The 18,709-nt window shown below is 45.2% G+C and overlaps 1 protein-coding gene across 1 annotated transcript in view; it reads left to right on the top strand.

Moving 5' to 3' along the window:
• The window catches only part of LOC128309780 (MOXD1 homolog 2-like), a 47,059-nt gene that overhangs the window by 14,695 nt on the left and 13,655 nt on the right, over window positions 1-18,709 (top strand). Inside the window, exons 3-7 of the mRNA XM_053046248.1 lie at window positions 4,884-5,156; window positions 10,445-10,624; window positions 13,927-14,439; window positions 14,510-14,672; window positions 14,806-14,941. Coding sequence (XP_052902208.1) covers window positions 4,884-5,156; window positions 10,445-10,624; window positions 13,927-14,439; window positions 14,510-14,672; window positions 14,806-14,941 — 1,265 coding nt within the window. The remainder of the gene's footprint in view (window positions 1-4,883; window positions 5,157-10,444; window positions 10,625-13,926; window positions 14,440-14,509; window positions 14,673-14,805; window positions 14,942-18,709) is intronic.

Raw genomic sequence — 18,709 nt, 5'->3', positions numbered from 1 at the left:
CAACCGACCCGACCGACCAACAACCGTGCAATGCGAAATTCAAATTTAATCGTTTGCAAACTGTTGCCATAAATCAGAACGATGGGAAAGAGGAAAGGCAGCCACTTCCGCTGCTCGGTTCTCGATGGTACCATTTCTTCTCCAAAGTCTCCAAGGGTTCGGTTCGGGTTCTGTGGTTCGGACGATTGTGTGTCAGATTGCGAGCATGAACCAAAACCAAGATAACGATCAAACGATAAAAACCCCGTGGAAGTTCACCACCACCACCATGGACCACCCGCACGGGGCTCTACAGTTGCAAATCGAGCCACTCAGTCAGTCCGAGGAGAAGCGAGACTGAAGGCAACACCAGCAAACCATTGGACTAAACCGAACGAAACCGACCGATTTCACCGATCAGGTTTCGAGGTTGCGATTGCCATCTTCTGGATTGTTCGTACGTCCAGGGCCTGATTGTGTCTGCCATTCCTGTGGGAGTCGTCCCTTGGAGAATCGATTTGCATATCGTCAGCGTATCACCTTGCGCTCGGAGCATCGTCCAGGAAACGGTCGATAGATTCATCGTCCATTGGTTGCCATCCACACACAGACAACCCACCTGCCGAAGAATCAGCCAGCCTCAGCGGTCTGACTTTCAGCGTACGGCAAATCCGGAACACGGAAATGTGATAGGAAAGCGTGGATAACCAACGTACTAACCCCGGTGATCGGTGGACAATCCTGCCCGGAAGCGATTTATAAGCACCCGTGCACGGTAGACTGGGTGTATAGCACTGGCACGAGGTGTTTTGGAACTTTTGCAAAATCGGAAGTACCCGGACGATGATGCGGAGGCGGCAGATCGGTTGTGTGTTACGATGGGTGAGAAAAGTTTCTCCTCTGCCCGGGAGATGCAGCTCGGGAGTGTTCCGTGCTCCAATCAGTACGCTTTTACGCTTAACCTCCGTAGTTGCGTTTTTGCACCCATTGTTGTTGCTGTTCCCACCGTCGGTAAAGTGAAAGATGAATCCAATTTTCTTTGCCTGTTACTATCGAATCGCAAAACCAACAAACCTCAGCCTGCCCTCCCATTTGTGTTGCGATTATTCAGCAGCAGCGATGCTGGAAGAATTTCCACACGCGGGGTACGTTAATAAACAGCGGCAGGAATTACAAGGAACTTTTCCAATTAGTTTGGAATTACGATGACAGTTGAAAAGTCGATGGATAGGGGGAAAGTAAACCCATCGGTGGGGAAGAAGGATCGATGGCGCCGGGAGACAATTCTGGGCCGGGAGAGAAGCAGCGTCTTAAAATGTTGAAGAATCTTCGCAAAGGGGAAGAAATGCTGCATTGTTGGCATTAAACTCAGATGATGCTTTATTTATTGTGTAATTAATTTGTACCACTTTTCGGTCCGTTTTTTGGGTTGGAGAGGCCGTCGATCGTACTACTTAAGGTGAACATTTGTTGACAGCTTGCAAGTGGTATCAGATTACTCTGAGGACGATGACATTTAGCTGCCGAAGCGTGAGTCATAAATCAGACAGAATGTGCAGCTGGTGTGTTTTATTGTAATCTGTTTATATTTATTAAATTGTCCATTAGTTGAAGCGACGTTTGGTATTCTTTTAAAGTCGCAAGGTACACATACAAGTTATTGAGGACCTTCCAAGCAAATCGGATAAGATAATCTATCGAGCATCTTATACCTATTAGCCTTTAATGAAGAAATCCGATCCGAAAGGACCGAATTCTCCAATATATCTAGACGAATCTAAATCTTGTTAAAATGGAACTTCTCCAAAACTGTGGTCCTTGGCGCCGAGGAATCCAGCCAGGGATCGACCATTAGCCAACTCAAACCACAAACTCAATTACGACCCAAACTCAATCATAATCCTGGAATCGTGGCCACCAGCCAGGGGTTGGGTGGCCATGAGGGTGTTGGAATTAAGGACCGAACGATACCGTAACGATCCGCACCATCCATGCCCTTGCCAAGGGATCTGTCGGGGATCGTTCAGCGCAAACACATCCACGACTCGACGCACTAATAATTTTTCCTCCCCTCATAAGACAAACGGCCCCTCCAGACTGTGGACTTGGATGGGTGGATGGGTGGATGGGTTTTCTTTTTCTAGGTTCAATTTCGGTTTGATACTGGCCCGGGGAAAAACCCCACCCGAAAACCGGCTGCCAAGGTAGGAAGCACCGCTTTCGAGTGGCAAATTCCATTAACTTTCTCCCAACACCCCCTCACTCCCCCTCAAGATTCGTCCACCTCGTGGTCCCAGTTCCAGTTTGGGCGATGGGCTGAAAGTTTGTATCGGACGGCCAAAACCTGCGGGGTTTTCGGCTTCAGTGGCAACAGCCCGAAAAAGTGGCGGATCGCAAAATTTCGCTCTCCGAATTTAATTGAGATAAAACCCTCCGGTAGATTAAGGTGTCGGAATAGTCAAAATCCTGTTTTCTAATTGGAAATTGAATTATGAAAATAAGGAAACACAATACGATGCCCGATGCGAACGGCGGTGTTCGCTAAGGGTTTGCGCCAGAGATTGGTCTGATTGGTCTCGGGTGTAAGGGTAAGTGCATAGTCTGAATGGGCGAGATTGAGATAGAGATAGAGGGAAAGAGAGAGAAAAAACACCCTTATCACGCGGGGGTTGCACTTCCCGCTTCCCATCCATTGCCGCGTGCCGGTTGCGTGTTGCGGGATTCATTTGTAGAAATCGCAGCCACTCACGGGTCCTTCCCGCCTAGCAAACACCTCTATTCCGATTTTGGCCACCTTCAAAATCCCACCAAAAAGCCTCCACTTTTCCCTGACGAGGGGAGATGATACCGGGAAGGTAGGGCAAGGGCAGGAAAAAATGTGTTCCTTCGAATCGGATCTCGTTTCAACACCCTACAGCAGCCATAAAGCTGCGTGCGTGCAATGCAGTGGATTTACATGTGGAATTGAAATTTAATTACATTTTTCCCAACGTTAATTTATTCAAATTGTAATGCAAACATTTTCGCAACAAGCGCCCGTCGAGCGTGGCTCCGGGTATTTGGGGTTTAGAACCCCGGGTTGAAAGCGTACGCTGAGAGTTTATGGTAATGGAGTGTGGATCTTTTTATTTGCTGCTGGCGAGTTAACTGTGTCTGGTTTTTGGCGAAGAAAACTCGCTGAGATTGAAGTGTGCTGGGCGAGTTTAAAAGTGTATAATTAATATTTCTAGCCTGCATTTAGGCGCGCGCGCTTCATGCTGTTTGGATGAGCACGTATAAATGTTTCATTTCCGTTCTTATTCGCTTCTTGTTCACGATTAGCATTCACTTGGGGCTAATACACATTTTGTTTTTAAAGCGCTTCCAAATCACATTTCCAACGCACCCGATGAGTGCTAAAGTGGTGAATACGAGCTCGTACCGTGAATAAAGGAATGGTATAACTTGTATAACACAATCCACACCACCGAAAGGAGAGCCAGACAGTGGGCCAATTGATAAAGCGTGTACCATGGAACGAAACAGATAAAATTTCATGCTTCGTAATTCCATTATTGCGCAACGCGTATGAGGCCAATACAAATCCATTCGTACGTAAGTGAAGCGGTCCGCCACGCGGATCCGGCATGCGGGAGGTGTGCCGGGGTGAGTATTATTACGCCTGAATGCTTACCAATTTCAAATCAATGCTACACATTCTACCATGGGGTTTTGGAACACCCGCAAACCACCGGACGGGGCAAAAAATGCAACCCTTCAAACACAACTTCTGAGGCCAAGTGAGAGCTACCGAACGCGGTGTGCGGTGGAAAATATTGCACTTCATTCTTTGTCCCGCTTTGGTACACCACACCACGAATTGTTTTCCCAGCATTCCCGTAAGGCAGGATCCGGGCCGGGGCCGCCTTTCCAAGCGTTCCCGGGGTAGCTCATGATGACCGACATGAAAATGTTTCATTTTCGCTTCGAAATTGGGTTTTGGCGATTTCCGATGAATTTTCCACCCCAGAAAATGCCAATCCTTTTTTCGGGAAACAGGGTGGCGAGAACGCGGCGAGTGGATCGGTGGCTTTGGTGGATCAGCATTACTAGCTCAATTGCACCGAAATTGTTTGCCCAATATTTTGGATGCGTTTTCATAGACGGTGTGCTGAGCGCGTGTGTGTGTGTTTTTGAGAGCTTCTGTTTTTTTTTTGCTCTGGACAGTTTTGTTAGCCACTCCGTCACATTGCCAGTGGAACAGGATGAGCAATTTAAATCGATTATCCGATGCTGTTCAACTAAAACGGTTAAATGGCAATTAAACGCAATCGTGCAGGAAGCACGGGTTGAGGTGGAAAATGTATTTCCTACAATGAGGCCAATTGATAACGCAATCGCTGGACGGAGCGTGGAAATTGCTTTCCGCAGAGTTGTAATTCGAGTGCAATGTTTACAGAGCTGTACGTGAACAAAATTTTAAGTAGCCTATCTTTTGAAGTAATATGAAAAAGTTGTATGATATTAAAACTGCTCTATAAATGTTTCAAAACTCTAATTATAAAGTACAATAAAAATTGTCTCAACGTCCCGAATTGTACATGCAAAGGAAACATTGTGATTTACAAATTATTCGCGCCGGAAGTTATGCAATTTCTATTCAAGAGACATTACCATTCGCGCCGAAAGTTATGCAATTTCTATTCAATGACATTGTTATTCGCGCCGGAAGTTATGCAATTTCTATTCAATGACATTACCTAAAGCTTATAATTTGGATATTAATAATTAAAAGAAATAATTTAATCTAAACAGTTTAAATATGTCTTACAAAATTTAAATAAAAATTCTTTGTCTCATTATGCTCAGTTTGCTAATAGCTCAATGTTGCAAAATAATTACCTAAATTCATTTTCCCTTTTCAGAACGACACCATGCGTGTCCTGTTCCTGTACTCCAAGGAGAAACCGGTGAGGGGATCGAATACCGCCCTACCCCAGCCACTCGTTGCCTTCAAGGGTTCGCGTTCGATCTTCCTAACGCAGCGTTCCAGCCAGGACGAGCTGTTGAATGCACCGAGCGTTAGCATTCTGGAGCTTCGCAACGAAGACGTCGAGCTGCCGGACAGCGATGAAAGTCTTTACTGGTGCAAAATCTTCAAGCTGGACGACTTCGTGCAAAAGCACCATCTAGTGCGGGTAAGAACGGCCACGTATTTCACATTTTTATATTTCTTCACGGTGTTTTTTTTTGATTATGTGTTACTGTTAAAATACTTAATGGCGACTTGGGTGGAATTTAGAAAGCAATTTTCCAACACAAAGTGTTGTGGTCCAACATTTAGAAAATAGAAGGATAGAGCAGACGGTAAAAATATTTCCTAAACCATTGACACTTGCCCAAAATCGGGCGGTTGCTGAATAGCACACCAACACCAGGACACACACCAACGAAACAAATGCCGCTCTGTCAACTGGTGCGAAAAATGGTCAACTATTTCCGGAACGTACCCCCGAAAGCCCTCCCAAAACCCCTTCCCACGAGAAGCTTAACCGAATGGGAAGCGAAAGGCGTTCAATTTCCGGACCGAATTTCATTCAATTTAGCGCGTCGGTCAACCGCGGATGTTCCCACGGGTACGGAGGAGCACGAAATGCAACAAAATCGGGCAATGTTGCATGCCATTTTTCTGCTTTCCTTTGAATCCCGACTTTTGGCAACACAGCTGACGCAATGAAGCATCAATAAGCTTTCTTGCCCAGTTTGAAAGGAAATTCCATCAATGGAGTGTTTGGCGAAATGGGTTGTTTTTTTTCTCGGTTAGCTTCGGGGCCACATTCACCACCACGAAAAAGCACGAAATAATATTAATGTTGGAAGATTTTTTTTGAGACCTCACAAACCACCGACCACCGAGTAAAATGGGGGAATGAATGGTGGTTTGATCACACATTTGCAAAGGTTTCCGCTTGCATGGCGGAGTTATCGTCAGATCATCGTGGTTTACCGCGCGAATGGATGCTAATACATCTTCATCGATCTCGAAGAGCCCAACCCAGCGCCGATAAAAGGTTCCCATTCACTTGATAGGGGGAAGTGAAAAATTCTCGCCACTCTCTCGTTCGTGATAAATACTACCACACGTTCACATTTGCCCAGGTTGGCTCCTGGAGCACTTTATATCCCGGGATTGCTGGAATTCTTTTCCGCCTGAAGCGGTTCCAGGGGTTTTTCTGTGTTGCTTTTTGGGTGGAAACTTTCCAACATCAGCCGACGATGATTACTGCCATAAAGTGATTTCATGTGGAGTAATATTTCTTGCTCCTTTTCTCGCTCCTTCGTTTCCTTACCTGTGCGCTTTCCTGTAACGTGTGTGCACACTGGGCGATAAAATGCTGCCAGAAGGAATGCTCCCAACCAAGCAATGAGGGAATGGAAAATTTATTCCTAATGTGTATAAATTGGAAATGTGCGAGAGGATACGGCAAATGGATCTTGTGTACACTTCCAATTTCCGTTATCATTATGGTGATATATTGAGGAGACCGGCCGGGACTGGAGGCAAAGAGAGGCGTCTTTTCTTTGCACTGACGACTCGAAAGTGTTGGACAGTTTTGTTTTTTTTCGAGCTGCTGTCAGCTTTTTTGTGTGTGTGTTTGTACATGCCGGTGTCTTCGGGCCAGTCGTTTCCCTGTGTTTTGTGAGGCTGCATGAAAAATGGTTTCGTCAGCAGAAATGGTTGAAGTTGAAATCGGGCGTTGGAGGAGATAAGAAAGTTGTAAAAAAATCATTTCCTCACGTTTTACGCTTGCGGATGAGGATGATGGGATGGAAACGTTACTCCAGCACCATCGTGCCGCTGTGTGGTGTGGCATGGAACTAAGAGATATACGCCGCCCAGCTTTCGTTCGTACAAATCCCCGTCCTTTGCCGAGAGATGGGGTGCAACAGAACATATGCATCCGGGATGGAACTACACACAGAACTCAAACGAACGAATGGATGTGACGACTCGTCAGGGAAAAAAACAAGGATGTACAACGGTGGGAAATTGATTGGAAAATATTTCTCCCGCGTCACAAAGCGAGCGGTTTTTTTGCGGGGGGACGGTGGAAACAAACATGATGTCGATGTCGATAGACTGTCGACAATTTTCCTGCCGAGACATGGCAGGGTCGATTTTGTCTTTTCCAATTTTGAGTACTTATTTTCCTTTCGTTTTGCAAACGCTGAAGCAACGCCCAAACAAAGCGGAATGTTAAAATGTACTTCTGCGAAGGAGAACATTTCTACCAATCACCAATTCACAATGTCGATGCTCACTGGATGCTTCGGGATATTCTGGAGGCTGCTGGTAATATCCTGTTCCGTTCCGGGCCCTTTCTTCACTTACAGCGTCTGGCAAAAGTGCGGCAAACAAACCCAAAACGGTGTACGTAAAATTCCCTTCTCTATGTTTGTGTAGCGTCAAAGTGCAAACTTTCATTAAATCCCAACCGGAACAAACCGGTGTTTGTCCTCCTTGATATGCGTTGCGAATCCTTTCCAACACAGGCATTGGTGCATCTTCCGCAAGCGCCACAATAGAGAACGTGGCCATTAATGGCCTATCGCTAACCCCTTTGCCAACGGGTTTTCCATTCTACGTCGGGGCAAACTTTTAATCGCATCACCTCAAGACGGCAATTTTGGGCGTTTCGCCTGGGGGGGAAATTTTGTAAAATCACTTCACCCGAAATACAATCGCAAAGACATGGTGAAAGTAAATATTTTTCTACAACCCACTCGGCAGAAGGGGATGGCTGGTATGAAGTGTGTTCTGGCGTACAAACAAGGTCACCCTATTGGAAAGCAATCGTTCCCTCGGGAGCAGCCAGCAAGAATGGTATCAAACAAATACTTAAAAAATAACGATGGTATTATTGTTTCTCGGGGCAAATATTTGGTTGTCCCGCGTATACGTCTGTGTAATAATCTTCACAAAAATCAACCATGAATTAAGCGCCGCAAGAGGCACTCCGCGTGCTGAAGTGGATGGAGAAATGACGTCTTAGAAAAGGAGCAAAGAACCAAGAGATGTGAAAGTAGAAAGGCATTCAAACGGCGGTTGTTGTATTTTATAAAATTTTTAGGGGCTCATCCCCGCGTGGAATCATGCTGCTCCAGCAGAATCGCACAGAAAAACGATCCTTCGTTCGTTTCCCGCTGAAAAGGGCCACCAACAGGATTCTGCATCCTGGAAATCCTATCGAACAATTGCTTCTGAAGCGCGCACACGCATAGATTGCCCAGCAGGAAGCGGATCATATCGTCGAGGATGGCGAGAGAAGAAATGAATGCCATGAAGACGCGGTGAATAAATGAATTATACGAAACCGCCGTTCCCAAGTAAAGTGTACTGCCGAATGGAAAGGGATGGGTTGATGAGCACACTCGACCGCCGTGTGCTGTGCAAATGTCCCGAATTTCGTACAGAAGAAGGTACGGAAAGCAGCGAGACATCGCGAACGACAATTGAGTATGCAAAAGGAGGGTTTGAGTTTTGTAATTTGATCTGTGGATCTTCCGTTCGGTTCCCCCTGCAAAAGGTTCGTGCAGTACGCACCACAACTGACGCCACGTTAATTAGAAATTAAATGAAAAACGTGCGGACATTAAAAAATCGTAGTTCGTTTGCTTAATCCCGGTAATAGAATTTTTAGGGTTTGGAAAAGATTTGCTTTACAATTGCTGCTTTTAACTTTCGGCTACAGAAGAAGACAGGCCGTTCGATGGCGTATCCTTTTGTTCCATCTTGTGTCTTTATGCTTCCGTACTCTTTTCTTTTTTGCATTGGAAAACATTCTAACGAGCACACATTCAAAGCGAATGAAGGGTAAACGAGTTTATTGCGCCCTTTTAAACATTCGCCTCATCAGCACGTTCAATTCTTCCACTAACGGACCGAACGAATCGATAGTTGATCGATCAAATCACTCTTGCACGCAAAACTGGTGAAGCACAGTCTTCTACGCAAAAGTGTCAACCCGGTCTCTGACTCTGACGAGCTGTTCGTCGACGTTTGCTCCGGTTTGTGATACTGCTGCGCCCAGAATACTCATCAATCTCAATTCCTTCGTCGCCAAAGAGGGGGGTGCACGGTGGTGTGTACCGGTGTACCCGAGTTCGATGTCACATTCCGGTCGTATTCAGATCATTCACTCAAATCGCGCTTGTTTGAGATTTTCTTCGACAGGTCTTGCTTGCTTTCTTTCTTTCATTTCGGGTCGGTAAAGGAAGCCGTGCGGTATGTCGGCCCGCTCCCCGTTACCCTTGAATGATCTGTTAAGCCATTTGCCGTCAGTTTGCCCAGTCCCCTTGCCGAATTTCTCCCCCATGCTCCGCGGTAGCAAGGCGCGGGTGGGGAGAAACACGCATGAACGTCTTTCTCTACTTTATGCAAATGAGGTGACACCATTATTCGTTAGATCGGGTGTGATGATGGTGTGATGCGCACGAATAACTTCATTCCGGTGGTTTTCGAAAAGGCGGAAAGCGTAATCTAGCATACCGGCGGCAGCTTATCTCCATTTATCAAGTGCTGCACGAGTTGATCACTGCCGGTTGCTCGATTGACGTACTGATGATGATAGTTGACGACTGCAAGTCGTAGCCCTACTGGGAAAACTGATTCGAGGTAGATAAGAGCAATAGTAATGGAAAATGGGTTTTCTGCCTGGTGAAGTGATATACTTTTTAATCAAATTGTCTTCCCTGTGCTTTCGCAAGCTTAAAGGATTTGATTTTCTAAAAGAAAGTTTCAGTGCCGTCATGAATTGATATCTCAAAACTCATAGCATTTGCTAAATAAATGTTCATACAATGTACGTCACTTGAGAGTTACAGTCAAATTAGACTTAATTAGACTTAAATAAGGGAATTTAAATTTAAAAACAGTAGTACCTGTTTGACACCGAAACGTCAAATGTCAAATGTCAAATGTCAAACCTGGCGAGTAGAAGATGTCAGCTTGGAGAGAAAGAAGGAGAGTAAAACAGAAAACGAAGAGTTTTGAGTTGGATATGAGCACGCATCTTCGTCAGTTCGCTCCAAACATATATTCATTTTGTAAATTGATAAATCTGAAAAATATACACAACGTAGGGCCAAAGACATTTAAATCTACCATTTATTTTGCGTGCACGATCACGGTACGAAACAGTATTGCCATCTATTGCTAATATTTTCAATCTCATAGACGAAAACTATTTGTTATTAAAAATTAGTTATCGAATCAAATGTACAGCAATATTTAAATATATCTTCATCTCTTCATGATATCTTCACACATGTTCAACAGTTTTTAATCAATCTCTTCCTCATTTCTGCAGTGAAACTGCTTCAGCAATCAAACCAAATTACATCAACCAATTAACAACATTCCTGCTCAATTGCTTTGTTTTGTGCTAAATCAATTTCTTGCTTTCCTTTTCCACCTTCGTTGCAGTACGAGCCAGTGTTCGATTCCAGCACGAGCGTCCTCTACCTAAACCATCTCATTCTGTACGAGTGCCAAGGGTTGTCGCAGGAGCTGGAGCAACTGTCCCGCGAGCGAGGCCAACCCTGCTTCCGGCTGCAACCGATGCACTGCAACACCGTCGTAGCTAATTGGGCCCGTGGATCTGACGTAAGTAGCCGTGACAGAAGTAGCAGGACCATGCCCCATGCGATTGCCGCATCTTACAGAGCGCTTGGTGCTCAAGATCCCAGGGAAACCCAGGGACTTCAAAACACAGCACAGCAAAGCAGAACACTGCTCTGTTACGAACTTTCATTACACCACAGCTTTTTCTGCTGCTTTGTTGTGCTCACCGTAGGGCGGAAGCCTGCGAACCAGATTTCTACTTTCAAAAACGGAAACGGAATGGAAAACGAAACAAGATGGAAGCAAAAAATACAAAAAAATAATCAAACAACAGAAACAGAAGAGAACCGAGCGTTCCACAGCGCGCTTGGTTTTGTGTAGGTGACAAAAGTCACTCTCATTTTCCGCCCGCTAATTAACTAACGGTTACGGCTTGCTTCCGTCAACGGTATGGCTTTTCCGCGCATTTTCATTTCGTACCTATTTTTTCGGAGAAGCTATTTTCTGTGTGAGACGGTTTCGTTCACTTCCAAAACGGTGTAAGAACGTCGCTTTTCCGATGTGGGAGTCAACATTCGAAAAGACGCCGGGATATGTAGTGGCAAGAAATATTCTTTCACCTTTCCGCTATCGAAATGAAACATACAAAAGCCCACCTTTACGCCAACGCCTACTTCTCTCGGGGTTTCCATTTTTCCATCCCGTTTCCCCCTCGAAACAGCTCGAAAGGCAGCGACAAGAGAAACAAAAACCCCAACCGATGCAGAGCAAAACATGAAAGAACATTTACGCACTGCTGGATCACTGATTTTTCGCTTCCGTTCCGCACCGAAGCTTCGACAATTTTGACTTTGAAGCTGTGCGTCTGTGGGTCTGCGTTAAAGCACCACGCTAAGGGTGCGTTCCTTCACGGACGCTTAGAACGCTGAAACGTGCTGCCGGTGCTAATATTTGCGTGTTCCGGTGCCACTGAAAATTAGGTCACAGAGGGCACACTAGTAGCCGCTGCTTTGTGCACAACAGTGTGTGAAGGTTTGTATTTTGTGTTCGCGCCCTCCTCGCATCCCATAAAACAAAACAGCAGCGGGAAAATAGAAAATAAACAAATACCGATGTCAGCCGGTGGTGGTGTAACAATGCCATGTAACAAGGATTGTTAATGAAACTGCCAACAAAAAACCTCCCAACTCTCGGGGTTAGCGGTGAAGACGCACGAATAAAAACAACTGCGCCAGTGCTCTTTGTAGTTTTTAGTACTGCTGTCAACAAAAAAACCTCGCCCGAAACACTGCAAAATTTTTCCCGAAAAATGGTTTAACAAGGGCAGCTCGATGGGAGGTTAAAATAGTTTTCATTGTGCCCACCCCCCGTCTGCGTTGAATCGCATCGCTAAAAATGGTTATGTTACGCCAAAACAACAATTCCGCGCAAAACATATTACATTTCGGGCGTGTGTCGACATGTTTCGCCTTCATTTGTTTGTTTAGCTGTTGTGTGTGTGTTTTTTCTCCCCCCGTCTACTTCATTCCAACCATTTTAGCTTTATGTACAACATTTATTTGTTCTTATAAATGCATTGATGTGAACAATGCGCTTGGGAGCGCGCAAAACAAAAAATCGTATTCGCCACTCACCTCTAATTGGACAGTAGGATATGCTTGGTAGGTAGATTGAAGGTACAAGGTGTGCTTTGTTGTGCCTTTTGCATACTTTCAGGCGCAGTAAGCAGGAATGTTGTTTTACGTGGGAAATTCCAGTGCATTGTGATTTTGTTTTCATATAATGTGGTAATTAAATTCTACGAATTTCAACAACAAAATATTTGCTCAATTCCTGCAAACTATTGAGCTGAATAAAATACAAAGTATCCGTGGCTATTAAAATTATGAAAGCGTGTAAAAACTTAACAAAGCTACGCCTACTTGTTAAATTTATGAAGGTGGTTATATTGATTAAATTAATATTTTGCTTCGCCTGAAACGGACACTGTGTGCAGTAAAAATAAATCGTACAAACTGACATTTGGCTAATGCATCAATTTGTTAAAAGAAAAACGAAGGTTTGCCTACGATTCGGGCTGACAAGCTTTAATAAACGCCCCGCTTTGATTGTAAGCAAACAGCGAACCGAGCGAACAAATCAAAATGAGCATAACTGCTTGAAAAAGCGTCCTTACCGATCATCGTACACACACACAACAGCCGAACAGAACAAAAGATGAGAAAACAAATCGACAAATGGCTGATTGAATTTGTGCCGCTTAGTGCCACAGAAAGAAAATGGAAGCACGGGCACGAAAAACCGAGGACAGAACACAGAAGTAGAACAAAATCCCATCCATCCATCCACGGTGGTGTGGTGGAAAAAGCTTTTCTTTGCTCGGCTTCTTGGCTTTTTGGTTTTCCTTTTCCTTTTTTTTGTTTGGTTCATTCGTCTGTTTCCCCGGGATGGCGCGCCGATTGGTAAACGCGTCGACCATTCGAAGCAGAACCAAAGCACCCTCCCCCAAGGAACAGCGAACAAGACGAATAAATTAAATTACACGATAGAATAAATTTGCCAATTGCCAATTCAATTTGAATGTGATGGAATGTAATGAATTTCGCGCTCGCCGTTCGGTCGCACACCGATGTGCTGTGTCATCATCGTCGCCGTGAACGGATTTTTCCTTCACGCGGTTCTTACAAACCGGCGCAAAGCCCTCGCACCAGGTGTGTGGTGCCAGGTGTGCCAGGGACACTTCGTTTCGCCACGTCCCGCGTCCCGCCGGGAAAGCGGTTTGAAAAGAGGTGTAATTTATCGCATTATTCGCGTACACTACGACGACTAGTGTTACGGGTCGCATCCGTTTATGATGTGTACTACAGTTCGCGTGTACTGGCGGGTTGGAGTAGTGTCTCGTTTGCGATCACAGCGCTCGGGCGCGGAAACAGTAGCGCAATGGGTATATGGAGCGTGACTTTTACGACGATGACGCCATGCATCTGCGCTCTGCGAGAGCGTTATTACGCGAGCCATTGTTCCGTGCAGTTTATGAGTCTGGGATTGGCACTTACGGAATAGTGCGAGGAGCTTCAATCGTAAAAACGCTCCGTACGCTCCCGAACGACGGCTATAAAGTCGTCTTAGCTGTGCGCTTCCAACAGCCGGAATGGGCGAAGATTTATGTCGCTGCTTACATGACTTAGCAAAACCATGTAAAAGGCAGATCAGGGTGTCATTATGGGCCCCATTCAACAGACGTGAACATTTTAAATTTGCACTCCTGTACTAACAACTATCTCAAGAACATCTTCCCAACCGTTCCGCCCGTTCTAATGGCTCCTCCGTTTCTCTCCGCGCAGGGGTTCACCTTCCCGCCGGAAGCCGGCTATCCGCTCGAGTCACACCAGGCCACGTACTATATGCTCGAGACGCACTACAACTATCCCGACTACACGTACGACTTCTCGCCGTTCTATCGGAAGAATCTCAGCAAGCAGCAGCGCAACATGAACATTAAATCGCGCGATGAAACGGCCGAACCGCCGCCAGAGGACAGCGATCCGCGCTCGAACGCCGACGAGGACCTGGCGGACGATATGGACGACAGTGTCGCCATGGAGCAACAGATGGTGGACAACTCGGGACTGAAGCTGTACTACACGCACAAGCTGCGCCAGCACGATGCGGGCGTCCTGTCCGTGGGGCTCGATCCGAACTGGCGTCACATTATTCCACCCCGGCAGGAGAACGTCGTCTCGCAGGGTCACTGCATTGGGGCCTGCACGCAGCGGGCATTCCCACGCGACGGCATCAACATCTTCGCCGTCATGAGCCGCACGCATCTGATCGGACGGCAGGTGAAGCTGCGCCAGGTAGGTACCGGGGAACGGGGACAGAATTCTTCCAAATGTTTTCCCCCCAACTAACCTCCTGATTTGCCAGATCCGTGGAAGCGTGGAGCTGCAGCCGATAATGCGTGACACAAACATCGATCCAAGCTATCAGGACTACCGCCGGCTGACCGTTCCGGCGCGCGTACTCCCAGGTGACAGTCTCGTTGCGGAATGTATCTATGACAGCTCGTCCCGCAAATCCATCACTCTCGGTAAGTGAACCGGCTGCCGGCTGTCACACTTCTCTGTTTTGGGGGTTTCGCCCACGGGAGTCACGGTCTGACGGCCGGTCAACACTGTCTCGGGGTTTAAACTCACGACTACTGCCGTCACTCCCCCCTACAGGTGGCATGACGACCCGGGAGGAAATCTGTATCATCCTGACGCTGTACTACCCTCGTCAGCGGGAGTTGACATCGTGCCATTCGCTGCCAAGTCTGCCGACCGTGCTACACTCGCTGGGCATCGAGGAGCTGGCTTCGTAAGTACTGTCCAATATGTTAAGACATTTCGCAACGCCATGGAAGAGGGTGCGGTGGCCAAAAAACGTGCTCTCAGGAGAAAGTAACTGACGTTAAGTCTGCTGTGTGGGATGTTGTGTGGGATGTCGAGCTTTAAGGATAAATGGAAGGACTTGGACACTCTTATGCGTTCATTTCCATTGTGTCGTAATGAAGGTGAAGGCGCTGTGTACTTTAAATGTATTTTATTGGTGGTTGGAATTGTCTTCAGTGGAGCATTTTAATTGAACAAGATGATCAATGTAACTATTGTGGGTAAAATGTTCTCCGGATAATAGTTTTTAAATAGAATCTGATCTGAGATATTAATTGAGATCTTGGCAAGGCTTGGAGATCATTAAAAATCGTTCTTTTGGACAAAAAAGGTAGAGATCTTCTTCTGATAATTTGAAACATTGATAAATATCAATGAAATGTCTCATATTCTTGGACATAATGACCATCATAAATCTTGCCGATCCGTCATCAATCTTATTCAATGAGTTTATTGAGACTCTTTCCTTGTCGTACTGAGCCGTAATCTTCAACAGTGCATTTTACAGTGATGTTAGAAATTACGAAGAATTAGAAATTATGTTTCAAAATTAAACTTTTCTAGAACACTTTTATTTGATACACATGATCAAACAATGTATCATTTTAGAGCATTTTCTTAAAGATTTAATGACCCTTTTTCACTTTCTGACGCTTTAAATGAAATTATCATCGAGTTATATTCTTTCCAAGAATCAAACATCATTCATTCCATTTTGAAGATTACTCCCTTTTCAGTTTGGCACACTTCCTGTTCGATCCTTCCGGTTCCTCGGTCTCAGAACGCGTGGCGCATAATAAAAACCCCTTTCCGACTACTGAAGCCCTTAAAGTTTCGTTGCGAGAGCGTGCCGTTGCAAAACGTGACGTTTAATTTGTATCACTCTCGGTTTCTCCTTTTAACTCTGCTTAATGATTCCAAGTCCTGCTACCCTTTTTGCTCCCCGAAAAAATAACAAAAGATGTCAGCTGAAAGGTTCTCCGACTGTACAAGCCTTTTAGGTTTATTTCAGGGGTTCTGGTTTTTGGGAAGAGAGCGATGGAACGATTTGTTGGCCACTTTCTGAATGATAATTTCTGTCCTGCTTTTTTGAAAACCATATCTGAGCAGTGGGGGAAAACCGATCCCACCACACCCCAGAGAGAGGTCAGGGTACGTGAGTGGAATGAATTACAACGGAAAAAGGAATGTCCCGAATCGATCGAACCGGAAAAGGGGCCCTGTATCGATTATCGAATCCGCTTCCCGCTCAACTGTGTAACGAAGTAGCTTAATGAGTGTTATCAACGGATATTTTTGGGAGCTGGGAGTGGTCAACGCCACCAAAAAAAGCGGAAAGGAAAAAGGCCACAACAATCGGTTCCGTTCCGTTTTTTTTTGTTTCTTCCGTTCGCCTGTTTGGTGGGTTCCATTTCCGGCACCACAAAACAATCGACCGCAACCGCTCTGGGACACTCGCACACAAACCACATTGTCGTCGTATCTTCGAAGTGTCGGTAAAGTATGAAAGTTTTGCCTTTATCGCACTCGATCGCCGCATTCTCGCAAGGAATGCGAATATGCCGAGTGTGGGGATGTTGGAATTTGTGAAATAATTTTTATGTTCATCTCTTTTGTGCTGAAACTTTCCTTACGTTTTTTTGAAATTCTTCCAGCAATAGGTGAAACCCATCCCAAGAGATACAGTAGGAGCTTTTCGCGGTGTATAAATGAATTGCTTCAGCTATTGTGCATGGCCGTGTGTCCGAACAGTCCGATTCGTATCCTTATTTACTCCCGGGCTTCCTGGCTGTGGGGACCTTTGTGAAAACTTCTCTTCCTGTGGACGGTTCTTTCTCTCTCGATCTTTAGACATTCCGGTTTTTGCTCGCTTTCAATATCTTCGAAAGCTTCTCAGCCCACCACCTGACCAGTCCCGCCGGGGCAGACCTTTCAACTGGCCAGATAGAAAAATGTGTTCCACCTCGCACCAAAGCCCTAGCCTCAATCGTCACCTGCCTGTAACAAATTTCAGTTCAGTTGCGAGCCCCTGGTGGTGCTTTTCTTTCTGCCAATAATGAACGTAAACTGCTACCGCATAAGCGCCTCAAAATGGTAGTAATTTTTTTCGAAATGGAAGGAAAAATTCACCCAAAGGAAAAAAACCCATCCCAACCCCGTCCGAATCTTTGTTTCAATCCGTGTATTTTGTCTTTTGGTTCTTATTACATCCCTTTCTAGTTGTTTGCGAAACGGAACCTTCGAAAGAGGTGATGGATTGTTCATTGAATGTAAGAGAGCAGCGACAAACAAAAAAAAAATACTACCACGAAAAGGGAAATGGAAAAATCTCATTAAATTTTAATGATAGCTCTTTTTTTCTGCTACCGCCATTTTTTCGTTGCTGCATCCCTGCAAGGTGGCGAATCACAATAGTACGAAGTACGAAAATAAGGAAAAACGAATCAAAATGATTTCATCCATTGCAGAGCAGTTACAGGTTTTTGCCAATGCAACCAACCAGATGCCTGATGAGATATTATATTTTACATCGTGGCCACCGGGACACTTTGGTTTCCTTTCATCATCATGGTGCGACAGTGTTTTTTTTGTTTGTTGTTTCCTTTTTGTATTGTATTTTATTTTGGTTTTCGGTAGAGTTGCAGGTGATGCAGATGATGATAAAAAGGCACCGACCGCCGAACGATCGGCGAAATGAAACCTTTTCCATCTGACCGCGCACCGTGCCGTGCCAACTCAACCGAGGCAAGGCAAAAATAAAACATTTAAACATGTTTTTATTTCCTTGTTCCTATCGCTGCATTTGGCTGCCCGCAAAAAGGAACAAAGGCTGTATGGTCAGAAAACGCCGGGCGCGGGCCACCCCTATTGTGGGAGGCAGTTTCCGCGGCAGCGTCGTATTGACATGGGATCAACACAAACAAAACAACGCGGCGACCAAAACAAAAAAAAAAAGACGGGGAAACTTATCTTGTTTATAGTTTTGTGGCCACTGTCAACCGCATTGGTGTCCCCAAGCCCACACGCGGGCATTCCCCATTGGTGGACATTTTTCCTGCTCACGAAATGAACCATGAGAGCGTCATTAAATTTTTGATGCAAAATACAGCTCACAGCTCACAATACAAAATGCAGATACATCACAATCTTTTTGTCGCGCTACTAGTGGCATGGTCGATCGTTGTTATCTTTGCCACGCTCCGGTGGTGCATTGGTTGTACAAAGGGGCAGGGCGGAAAATCAAATGAAACGATGATGGGCCCAAAGGAGCGTTCTGGGAAATCACGGGAATTGTAGTGCACATCATGAAATGTTTTATAAGATGAATGCTTCACCAAGAAAGGGAATTAATTGAATATTATTATCGAAAGTGACAAATTTTGTTTTAAATTTTAACTTCGTTAAATAGCTTCTATCACTTTGTGTGTTGAATGATTCGTATTTTACTTCTTCTCTGAGTTTATTTAGAAATCACCATTAAAAGGGTCAAAATGATCAAAATTACTTGATTAAATTAAAGTGAGTTATTAAAAGTGAGTATGCATTTTTAGACTGCCGAGGGATATAAAGTTCCCTTCATTCATCAACATCGACTATTCGATTCGTAGAAGAGATAATCAATCAGACCATCATAACAGGTGGGCTGATAATTGTTTGGGCTATGACAGTAAAACACTATTTTTCGGCCAAATTA

This window comes from Anopheles moucheti, chromosome 2, assembly GCF_943734755.1.
Source record: "Anopheles moucheti chromosome 2, idAnoMoucSN_F20_07, whole genome shotgun sequence".
Taxonomy (NCBI): Eukaryota; Metazoa; Arthropoda; class Insecta; order Diptera; family Culicidae; genus Anopheles; species Anopheles moucheti.
The sequence above is the reverse complement of the archived record's forward strand: the minus strand, read 5'-3'. Positions and strand labels throughout refer to the sequence as shown.